The following is a 12,500-nucleotide window of genomic DNA, read 5'->3' on the forward strand; positions in this document are numbered from 1 at the left end:
GTGAAGGTGAGACGGCGCTCTATTAGGGAACAACAAACACCCGGCACGCCGAGCACGGAGCCGGAGCGCCGAGCCGGAGCGCCGAGCCGGAGCGCCGAGCCGGAGCGCTCATCCACGCAAACACACGCGGCGCATTCCGCGCCATTTGCATTTTTACAAGGCCGTCACAGGCCGCTCGATTTAATTGGCTGTTGCTTCGGGGGTCCGCCCCCAAGGTCGCGGCGGCGACGGGAAACGGCGTCGCCGCGGGCGATGAGCTTTCACATCAAATCCCCCGCCTTTCGCTCACAGACTCGTCGGACGGAGCGGTGAAGTGGTCAAAGCGTTGGCGTGCGCTCGCGGGTTTTCGAGTCCCGGGCGGCGTCACTAAACGGTCTAAACGGACGTTTGCGTTCGTACGGCGCTTTTCTAACCAGTGGCCGCTCAAAGCGCCGTAAAATACTGCCCAACGTTCACCCGTTCACGCACACATTCACACACCGACGGCGGAGTCAGCCCCTCAGGGCGACAGCCGGCTGGTCAGGAGCAGTCAGGGTGAGGACGTCTCGCTCAGGGGACACCTCCACACTCGGCTAGGAGGAGGAGCCGGGGGATCGAACTAGCGACCTTCTGGTTACCAGCCGACCCGCTCTGCCTCCTGAGCCGCACGCCGCCCTGAGCCGCGGGCACTAAGTGATCAGTTGATGACGGAAACAGGCGGTACCCCCCGTCAGGAAGCAGCGGACTCACCTCAGCGAACTGCAGCCGGCTGGACGTGCTGCCGGGCGGCGCGCTGGACTTGAAGTGTTCTTCAGGGCGACCCACGTCTCCAGGGTCTCCAGCTTGCTAGTTGCCAGGTTGGTGGCGTGATGCTTGACCAAGTAGCCCTGGAACTGGTCCGACTGGAAGTAGAGGTGGACGGACACCGGGTGGCCCATGGGAAATACCTGGCAACCCACAGAGCAATCGGAGAGGGACGGATGAGTCAACCTGAAACCTGGCAACCCACAGAGCATTCAGAGACAGATACATGATTAACCTTAAACCTGGCAACCCACAGAGCATACAGAGACAGACGGATGAGTCAACCTGAAACCTGGCAACGGACAGAGCATTCAGAGAAGAATACACTGGTTCACCTGATACCTGGCAACCCACATTCTCCGGGCCGCTGTAAAAGGCCAACCGTATAATTGGAGATCATATCTACAATCATCTGAATGGAGGCTGGAAAGGTGAAAGCTATTACAAGCTAATGTATTTTTATCTTAGTAGATTATCTATTCCTTTGTATGCCCTAAGTAGATTGGGGAAACATCAGATGTATTTCTGTGCTGATAAAATGGTATCAGTTGACTTTAACTACCATTATATTTAGAATATTTAGAATTTAAAAAATGAATTACAATCTGCAACATACCATATTGCACTTTCTGCATGTGATCTGAATATATTTTTCAACACTGTGATGGACTTTTGACAAAAGCAATAATTCTTCTGGTAAACCAAAAAAAGGGGAATTTATTGGACAGTTAAAATGTTATTGTTACACATAATTTGTGTGTGTATAGATGCTGTGTGCGATTGTGTGTTGATATGCTGATTATTCTATGAAACCACGTAGAGCCCTGTGAAATTGATCTTCCTGACAGCTCGGTCCCTCGAAGAGTCGCCTCGGATTTATAGATAAAAAATTCAAATCATAGACCATTCAGACATTATTAAACATAACTGTTGGTCTGCCGCTGTGGTACACAGCCGATTCGTATGAATGACAATAATAATACACATTTTCTAAATTACAGTTATCACATCCATGTCAACCAAAAAAAAAAAGTAACCGAATTAAAGACGACAATGGAACCAGACTCCGTCTCTCTGGCGTTGGAGGATCAGCGCAGCCGCTCTGGTCTGCACTATTGTCTCATCAGTATTCAGCCTCAGGCCTTGGAGTCAACCTGTCTGGGTAAATGCTACCCTGACAGCAGAACTGCAAATATTTACACTCCCACCCATAGCGCTGCTCGCCTCCTCCCCCCCCCCAGTACCCATTCCCCTCTCGCTCTCCCCTTCTCCTCCACTCTCACCTTCTCCTCCAAACTCTCCCCTTCTCCTCCACTCTCCCCTTCTCTCCAAACTCTCCCTTCTCCTCCACACTCTCCCCTCCTCCCCTTCTCCTCCACACTCTGCCCCTTCTCCTCCACTCTCCCCTTCTCCTCCAAACTCTCCCCTTCTCCTCCACACTCTCCCCTTCTCCTCCACACTCTCCCCTCCTCCCCTTCTCCTCCACACTCTCCCCTTCTCCTCCACTCTCCCCTTCTCCTCCAAACTCTCCCCTTCTCCTCCACACTCTCCCCTTCTCCTCCACACTCTCCCCTCCTCCCTTCTCCTCCACACTCTCCCCTTCTCCTCCACTCTCCCCTTCTCCTCCAAACTCTCCCCTTCTCCTCCACACTCTCCCCTTTTCCTCCACTCTCCCCTTCTCCTCCAAACTCTCCCCTTCTCCTCCACACTCTCCCCTCCTCCCCTTCTCCTCCACACTCTCCCCTCCTCCCTTTCTCCTCCACACTCTCCCCTCCTCCCTTTCTCCTCCACACTCTCCCCTCCTCCCCTCCTCCTCCTCTCTCTCCCCTCCTCCCCTCCTCCTTCTCTCTCTCCCCTCCTCCTCCTCTCTCTCCCCTCCTCCCCTTCTCCTCCTCTCTCAGCGGCTGCCTCTCCTCCCAGCCCTGATTCCTCTGTTGGTTCTGTAACATGAGGTTGTTCTACTGTACTGTACGAGAGGCAGAAGGCCTGGGAGGCTGAGACTTCGTTTAGAGCTCCCGGCGCGGACACAGTGAGCCTCAGAACCACTTCAAACCCTCCCTCCGTCTCCCGCTGCTGCCCCCCCCCACCAGGGCCACACCCCCCCCGCCCCCCCTGCCCCCCCCCCCCCCCCCGGCCCGCCATCTGTCCGCCCACAGCCGGGCGCTGCACACGTGCACTATGTACAGCGCTGTGCACGAGAGCGCACAAGGGCACCGCTGAGTGTGCGTGAGAATACAAACGCATCGAAAGTGTCGCAGCAAGTGCACACACACACACACACACACAGACAGAGACACACGCGAGCATGCACGCACGCACGCACGCACGCACGCACAGAGACACACTCACGCACAGACACACAGAGACACGCACACACACATGCACACACACACACACACACACACACACACACACAAACCCATGCACCCTTACTACACACCATCAGTATTCCGGTTACCTAACAGGAAGTCGAAGACCAACCCTTTCAAAGGTTAGCGTCTGTAAAGGTCGCCTCCTCTAGTAGGCGCTGGCGCTACAGACCACAGTGTTCAGTGCATTAGACTATACTAGACTCCAGTAGGGATGTGATGCGTGGAACATGTGAGGGCACAACCATACGAACAGAAGCCCTAATGGAGTGTGACAAGGTGGAGCAGGCTAGAGGCGGGTTAAATGGTTCTACGTTAAACACATGTACAGTGCTGGCATGACGGCATCAAGGCTACTGAGTTTATCAGTTGCCGGGTTAACCAATGAAGGCCTGCAAAGCAAATGGGACATTTAAATCAATCCTTAAATCCACCAATCAATTCTTATTGAATATACGATATTTCGTTTGGTGCGATGTGAAAGATATGTTATGCTGCTAGCACCTTTGCACACTACGCACGCACGTGCACCCTAACACACACACGCACGCACGTGCACCCTTACACACACATGCACCCTCACACACCACACACACACACACACACACACACGTACACACACACACACACACATACACACACACACACACACACACACACACACACGCCGCAGCGCGGCGAGCGCACCCTCACACACTCACACACACACACACACACACACGCACCCTCACACACGCACATGCACCCTCACACACACACGTACCCTCACACACGCACATGCACCCTCACACACACACACACACACACACACACACACACACACACACACACCCACACACACACTTCCCATGTCTCCTCTAACTCTAAGCCCTGAGCAGGAGCAGCTGTAGCCGGTAGACGGAGGGATCTGAGGTTCTGAGGTTCTGAGGTTGACAGATGGAAACACTCCCTCCACAGCCCTGCTCCTCCCCACAGGACCCCCAGAACACCCACCAGGCCCTGCTCACGTGGAGCCCAGACACTGGCAGCTCCAGCCAAGGCTGTCGCCTGCCAGCGCCTCTCTCTGCTCCTCTCTCTACTCCTCTCTCTACTCCTCTCTCTGCTCCTCTCTCTGCCCCTCTCTCTATACTCCTCTCTCTGCTCCTCTCTCTACTCCTCTCTCTATACTCCTCTCTCTGCTCCTCTCTCTGCTCCTCTCTCTGCTCCTCTCTCTACTCCTCTCTCTACTCCTCTCTCTACTTCTCTCTCTACTCCTCTCTCTGCTCCTCTCTAGGCTCCCTCTGTCTCTCCCCCCATGACACCTGCGGTCTACAGCCAGAGCAGCAGGTGAGGAGCCGTGCAGCGCTCTGCCACCAGGCCTGCTCTGTTGCTTGAGGACAGAACAATGTGGTGACACGATCTACAGACCTGCGTTACATGATGCCCTCTACATGACGCATATCTACGTTGAGACATAGACCTGCGTGACATGAAGCTCTCTTCACGATGTGGAGCTACATTAATGCAGATCTACAGACCTGCGTTACATAATGCATAATGCTCTACACAATGTGGATCTACACTGAGACGTAGACCTGCGTTACATGGCGCTGGGTGAAGCACCTCATTAAGTACGGAAGGGGCCTTGATGCTTTTCCCATGGCTGGCTGGACCGTCGGGTTTTTATGAGCTTGAGGTCAGCGTGAGAGGAAGTCCAGTATGAAGTGTGTTAAGTATCCACAATGGCCTAAACGTACAACTCAGCACGGATCCCGACTTCAGACCCCGTCTGCCTCATGGAATCATTGACTATGTGTTTCTCCCCCCCCCCCCCCCCCCCACACCCACACACACCCACACACACCCACACACACCATCCGCCATCTAAACCACACATGCTCCGAGATTGCTTTGGAAGTCATCCTAATAATACATCTGCCTCGGGGGAGATCTTCCACCGCTGTGACCTATATAGAATTATTACCGCAGCCCTTAATTGACTAGAATGCCGTCTCATCTTACGGGCGTCCGTATTAGTGGAGGGCCCCGACACCGCCCTTTGTCCCGTCGCTGTGTACCCGCGTTGACACACGACGCCGAGGGTGGAGCAGGAGGACGGAGTCAAAGGCTGTCAAGGCTTTGGGTTCTCGTCCTGACCGCGGGCTGTGTGTGTGTGTGTGTGTGTGTGTGTGTGTGTGTGTGTGTGTGTGTGTGTGTGTGTGTGTGTGTGCGTGTGAGAAAGTGGACTCTAACCAATCTGCCTATTTTTCTGTGGCTGATGGATGTGTGTGGTTGTGAGCTCTTCGTGTGTAACTCTATATGAACCTTCCTTTGCTCCGTGTGTGTGTGTGTGTGTGTGTGTGTGTCAGTGTGTGTGTCTATGTATGTATGAGAGAATATATATCGTGGCTAAAAAACATGCAATGATCATTTCACTTAACTCGTTCACTGTCATTATACACTGTGTGTGTGTGTGTGTGTGTGTGTACTCACTTAAAAAAAGTAGCATCGCTACATTACGTGTTGTGTGCGTTGCGTGTGTGTCTGCGTGCTTCCCGTGGCGTGGCGTGCCGTGGCGTTTGCGTGTGTTGCGAGCATGACGCGTGTGTGTGTGTGTGTGTGTGTTCTCACTTAAAAAAAGTAGCATCGCTACATCATGTGTTGTGTGCGTTGCGTGTGTGTCTGCGTGCTTCCCGTGGCGTGGCGTGCCGTGCCGTGGCGTTTGCGTGTGTTGCGAGCATCACGTGTGTGTGTGTGTGTGTGTATGTGTGTGTGTGTGTTGCCGCGTGGGTGACGGACCTGCAGCTGTGGTCCTGCGGGACCCCCTGGAGGGAGGCGGCGGCCCGGGCCAGGCCCAGCCGGGAGAAGGAGTGGAAGAGGGTGAGCTGGGCGTCGCTGAGGGAGGCCACGCCGTCGGGCTCGTCGTACACGCTCTCCCAGTAGGCGTGGAGCCCCGGCGTGCCCGGCGCCGGCGGCCCGTACAGGAAGCTGTCCAGCTGGTTCACGATCTCCTGGTTCACGCTCGCCTCGAACTTCCTGCCGAAGAAGGTGGGCCGCGCCGTTTGCTGCGGGGGGGGGAGAGAGGAGGAGGAGGAGGGACGAGGAGGAGGAGGTGGAGGAGGGAGGAGGAGGAGGTGGAGGGAGAGGAGGAGGAGGAGAGGAAGAAGAAGAAGGAGAAGAAGAAGGAGGAGGAGGAGGTGGAGGTGGAGGAGGAGGAGAGGAAGGAGGAGGAGAAGAAGAAGAAGGAGAAGAAGAAGGAGGAGGAGGAGGAGAAGGAGGAGGAGGAGGAGGAGGAGAAGAGGATTTAGAAACGTCAGCTCACCAGAAGGCTGGGGGAATAATCAACAACCAGAGTGATGTGTGTCTGAGTGCGATAGTGAACGTTAAAAAGGAAATAAAAGTTTGATAGAAAGCAAATAATGCAACTATCTCTGGGTTATAAAGCTAATTGATTTAATTAAATCAAATCGAAGCTGTTCTATTCTTGCTCTACTGACGCACTCCTTTTCTCACTTTACTTGATAAACAAGCAAAGCTCCATTTAGTTTTCGTGGGGGCGATTCCAAAAGAGAATCTTATTGTTATTTTTCTACTAAAAACAACAATGGCAGAGTGGGTGGCGATCCAACATGGCCGACCAGATGGGTTCTCTGTGCTTCACATAATACTAGTTCTATAATACTAATAACCAACGATCCGCTCTGCCCTGGCCTCCCCCCGGGGGCGTGTCGTCTTGCGGAGATGCGATGAACTCTCCGGACGCACGGCGGAGTGAGCAGAAGAACGGGGGAGAACGGAACCAACAACCACGGCCGCACGAGAAGCAGAAGAACGGGGGAGAACGGAACCAACAACCACGGCCGGACGAGAAGCAGAAGACTTCCTGAAGCGACTTGAAACCCTTCTTACACTCCTGGTCCACGGCAGCCTTCAGACCGGGTCACTAACACGCAACACAGGCCAGGGTAGTGGCCTGTCATGGCTCTCTCTCTCTATCCCTCTCTCGCCCCTACCCACCCCCACACACACTGGACAATGTGCAATTGTGTAATATTTATTCATTTTGTTATTTATATCTACCCCTGGCTCTTTTTTACATGCAATTTCAATTATGCGCAATATTGCTCACTTTTTATTGACTTTCATTGACTTATTTGATTGACGTTTACTGTGTGTCCATTTTGTTGGTTGTCTGCTAACAGACTTGGTGAGCTATCTATCTATTCTGTGTAATCCAAATCGAAAATACTGTCATTTCGGTTTTAGTAAACGTTCCTGATATCTTGTTTGAATGAGAAGAGTGACAGAATTAATTCCGCAAACCACTCATAAAACAATCCACATCAGTTGTCCTACATTACAGCTGCAACATCCTCTCTGCCTTCACTCTGGCTGCCTGGTTTGAGTTATGTGTCTAATATATAGTATATATATATATAAACTACATATGCAGTATATTAATCCATCTATCATCTCCCCTGGCTGCAGATCCACTGGTGCGGACGACAGCGTGCCATTCTTTTCTCTCCCAGCTGCGGTGGACTCGTAGAAACTGTGTAGAAACATCTGTGTGTGTGTCTCTGGTTCAGTGTGTCTGCTTCAGACTGCATCTTATAATGCAGCAGCACGTAGCGCATGCAAATAGAATCAGCAAAGCCATAGACACTGGTTTACTGAGACTACAACTATTATCATAGACTGAAGAATAAGGTTTGCACAGGTGGGTCTGGTGTGTGTGCTGAACAAACCTGAACACACACCTGTTCAAACCTTATTCTTTACAGTCGATGGCTCAAACCAAAAACGTAGAGTAGAGCTTTTGCGTTAATGAATTCAATACTTCTTTGTTGATACTTAAAATATAGACATTAGTATACTTTTTATAATGTTTTACTATATAGACATTAGTATACTTTTTCAAATGTCTTAGTATATAGACATTAGTATACTTGTTATAATGTCTTAGTATATAGACATTAGTATACTTTTTATGTCTTAGTATCTAAACATTAGTATACTTTTTATAATGTCTGAGTATCTAGACATTAGTATACTTATTAGTAGTAGTATTAGTAGTATTACTTCTCTGACGGTGTGTCGCACTCATCAGCAAAACAACGTCTTAAGGAACCTATCTTTTTATCTCTATGAAGGTTTATTCCTACTCAAACAGCGTGACAGCGGACAAAGGGGTTTAGCTCCGCTCGCTAACGGAGACGGGGGGGGGGGGGCACGACAATGGGCCCCAGGGCCAGGGGCCCGCCACTCTGCCAGCGCGACGCACGCCGCGAGATCAGATGCACGTCGGAAATAAATAAATATAAGAAGAAATGCGCGTGGGGCAAAACAATGCCCTCGGCTGATTATGATTTGTAAATAGAAAGCAGGCGTCGCTAAGAGGAGGAAAGCGCCAGCGGCTCGAACGAAAGACTTAATTAGCCGTCGCCTTCTGCTGTGGGTCATCCATCTCCATCGCTCTCCTCCGCCTCGATAAGAACGCCTTCTTCTCTGATCCCCATGTGATGTTGTCCCCGCTCCCTTCTCTCCCTCCCTGTGTGTGTGCGTCTAACACTAATGGGTGTGTACCCGGCTGTGTCTCGTGGAAAAGCTGCTGTCCACCACTTGGCAGGGAAACAAAGACCATCATTTTAACCCTCAGACAAGAAACTATTTACTGTTAGTCTCTCCCGCGGCAGACACCTCTACGCGAGGCCGCGCTGAACAGGCGGGGGGGGGGGGGGGGGGATCAGAGAGGAGCGGGCTCCATGGCCGGCCAACAACAGTGGGAAGGAGATATAAAAGGAGAGGTGGTTTTATATCGCACCCGACAAATATTAATCATCTATTTCTACCCACATGCCCGTGGGGTGGGAAAGTCTCAGCTTGGTGAAGGTCAACGCTGAATCCAAGACTTCACCCTGGCAGCCGGGGAATATTTTCACTCACAAGGAGCTCTGTGTGTGTGTGTGCGTGTGTGTGTGTGTGTGTGTGTGTGTGTGTGTGTGTGTGTGTGTGTGTGTGTGTGCTGGCCTGTCCTCCGTGTCCTGGGCTGAACTGAGTTACCTGTCCAAGGCCATTCCTCAGGGCTCCCACAGAGCTGTGGATGCCTCGGCCACTTTAGCATAAACCACACCAAACTGTCTCTACTTATTCTACACCTCCTGGAGTCTAGAGACCGAAAGCACATTGAGTCATTTAGCAGAGTTAACCTGCAGCAATAAACACAAGGAGCCCTGCTACTTTCTGTCTTTTACAAAGTGTACCACAGGGTATCAAGTGTTAGCAAAGCCTTCATCATGGGTCAGTAATGCCCTACTAATGCCTTAAAACTGCTCTGATCAGCTCCTGAAAAGAGAGCTTTTCATTCTTTCTCCATGGATCTAGAGCAGAGACCCCAGGACTAGAGCAGACCCAGGACTAGAGCAGAGACCCCAGGACTAGAGCAGACCCAGGACTAGAGCAGACCCAGGACTAGAGCAGACCCAGGACTAGAGCAGACCCAGGACTAGAGCAGACCCAGGACTAGAGCAGACCCAGGACTAGAGCAGACCCAGGACTAGAGCAGACCCAGGACTAGAGCAGACCCAGGACTAGAGCAGACCCAGGACTAGAGCAGACCCAGGACTAGAGCAGACCCAGGACTAGAGCAGACCCAGGACTAGAGCAGACCCAGGACTAGAGCAGACCCAGGACTAGAGCAGACCTAGGACTAGAGCAGACCCAGGACTAGAGCAGACCCAGGGTGCACTACAGACCCGGTCTGGAGCCAGCGACCGTGGGCGTGCGTCTGGTTGCCAGGTTGGCAGGACGGGGTCCAGACAGGAGTCAGACTGGCTACAGGACTGAGGTGAGGTCAGCCCCAGACGCTGTGGGCAGCTGGGGGGGGGGGGGGGGGGTATGAATGTGCAGACTATGAGGACATTATTCTCCGTGGTTCCTCGGCTCGGCGGGGGGCAGCTGGATTGGCCTGCTTTGACGGTCCGTCGCCTGATTCACAAACCTTTTCTCCTGGGTCGCTGGTTCCAAAGTTTATTTGTCTCATTATTATATTGTTAATATTTACTTCAGGTGGAAGCAATTTGCTAGCGGCGAAAGGGAAGCTAATCGGAGCGAGAGGGAAAGACTTCAGGGAGTCCCTCTGTCTGTCCATCACTCACTATACGATTAGGGTACATTAATTAACCATTCATTAACATTAGTTAAGGCAGTAATAAGCATTGTTGTATTGAATTACCATAGGGGTTGGGGTTGGTGTGGAGGTTACGATAAGGGAACATTAATTAACCATTCATTAACATTAGTTAATGCAGTAATAAGCATTATCATATTGAATTACCATAGGGGTTGGGGTTCGTTAATTAAGGATGGGATTAGGGAACACCCTTATTCTATTACATAATGAATACAATAATACCTTGTTTAACATGAAATGAACACCAATAGTAAATGATTACGAGACCATTAACTGTTAATTAACTGATTGTTAATGCTTAATACTGCATTAACTAAAGAACTAATTCCTGTTTAATAAACGGTTTATTAATGTCCCCTTTTTGTAAAGTGAAACCTTTCTCCAGGTTCTCTCTGCGTCACTCTGTGAGCGTTTGGTTTCCTGGCTGCCTGACGGCTTGGATCGTTTGGCCTGGTCTGGATCCAGGACTGGGTGTGTGTCGGCAAACATGACGACACTGGAAGGACCTGTTAAGTTCAATTTGTTGGCTCCTCTATTCTATCATTTACGGTAGCCATTTCCCTGTAACGTGGGAGCACACAGTGATGACGACATACTTTGTGTGTGCCGGGAGATTTCCGCCGCTGTGGTGATGCTGTAGACCTAGACTCTGCATAGCCACCCCTCCCAACCTCCTACTTATTGTATGTTGTACGTCCTGGCACTTAATGTACACACTTATTGTATTGTAGTGTATACTTATTGTGTCGTACTTATAGTACTTAGCAGTCAGTACGTTTACATGCACAGCTTAATCCGATTAAAGCCATAGTTCAACTATGCTCCACAATTGGACAACTGCAATTGTCCGGGTATACATGGCGGTGAGTAAATCGATTCATTGGCCGAAGTATGTCATTCCCCGGTACGATAAGTGGCGCTGTACCCATTTCAACTAGTGGTAATAGAGCCACCAGTTGACCTCTTTACGTCACCAGCAACAACAAACTCAGGCGGCATTCGAGAAAGATGTTTTCAGTAGACAGCTGTCAGTTCACTTCGGGTCCATATAATTTCTCCGATGCTCCATTGTTCCGACCTCTAGGTCGTATGCTGAATCATCGCTTTCTCCTCCATGTTCGTTTCAATCTGGACTTCAGAGAGTCAAAGCCAAAGTTAATTTCCCCCAATTCCTTTTTCCCCCATGGGCGAGATAAACCCCACTAGGAGTCTTTACTTGTTGTGGAAGTACCAGAGAGTCGGAGAACCCGACGCAGTCTGTAAGATTCTTAATATCAGAGAATACCCCCATCAGTTCGGACGCGGCGCAACGAATGATTAAAGATTGTAGTTATTTTGCAACCTTGGTGATGAGGAACATTTAGAAAAACATGTACTTTTAATTCAGCCTTTGGTGAAATCGAAGAGTAGTGTGTACTGAATGCATATTGCTGATGATACACTCCTTATAGGGGGTAACTACATTTGCACGACACCGGTTTCCTCCATCTTCTGCGCCAGCTTTTTAAATAAATCGCCGACCCGAAGTGAGTTGACAGCTGTCTACTGAAAACATCTTTCTCCCGCCGGAGCAGCCCCTCCGCAGCCCGTCCGTATACGGCATTCCCCGCCGTGGCGCAATGAATGAATAAAGATCGTAAACACGTCGGGAGAAAAAAACAGAAAAAAAGAAAAAACAAACATTATTTTGACAGATGTGCCCGAAGTTACTACTTTACAACCTCGTTGACCCACATTTAGAAAAACTTTTAATTCAGCCTTGGGTGAAATCGAAGCTTAGTGTCTGTGTGCTTCCACCTTTAATGAATGCATGCCATGCGCGCTCCCACGGTCGGGACACAATTCTTATAGGGGGTAACTACATTCACCGGCTTCCTCCATCTTCTGCGCCACCTTTTTAAATAAATCGCAGTTTCTCGTTTCCCCGGGAAAAGATCTCGAGCATGCGCAGAACGCAATTCAACGCATAAACCAATCCCATTCCGTACATGCACGCTTAACTCGACTATGAATCGAATTATCTAGGGGTCTTAATTCGACTATGAGAAATCCAATTCGATTAGATTTTAGCTTGACTAAGGTGTATACATGCACCTTAGTAATCCAATCACAGTTGGACTAACCCAATAATTCGACTTTCTTGAGTGTCATGTAAAGTAAAGTGTGTAGCATCTTAT

General features: G+C 50.5%; 1 protein-coding gene across 1 annotated transcript in view; it reads right to left on the minus strand.

Moving 5' to 3' along the window:
* Positions 1-164: 164 nt before the first annotated feature.
* Positions 165-12,500, minus strand: part of LOC311340459 (xylosyltransferase 1-like) — a gene marked incomplete at both ends in the record, with an annotated part of 54,304 nt that continues 41,968 nt past the window's right edge. Inside the window, 4 exon segments of the mRNA XM_084465350.1 lie at positions 165-257; positions 730-797; positions 800-926; positions 5,930-6,196. Of these exon segments, the coding sequence (XP_084321476.1) occupies positions 165-257; positions 730-797; positions 800-926; positions 5,930-6,196 (555 nt within the window).

The sequence above is a fragment of the Micromesistius poutassou genome, assembly GCF_964030765.1.
Source record: "Micromesistius poutassou genome assembly, chromosome: 3".
Lineage (NCBI taxonomy): Eukaryota > Metazoa > Chordata > Actinopteri > Gadiformes > Gadidae > Micromesistius > Micromesistius poutassou.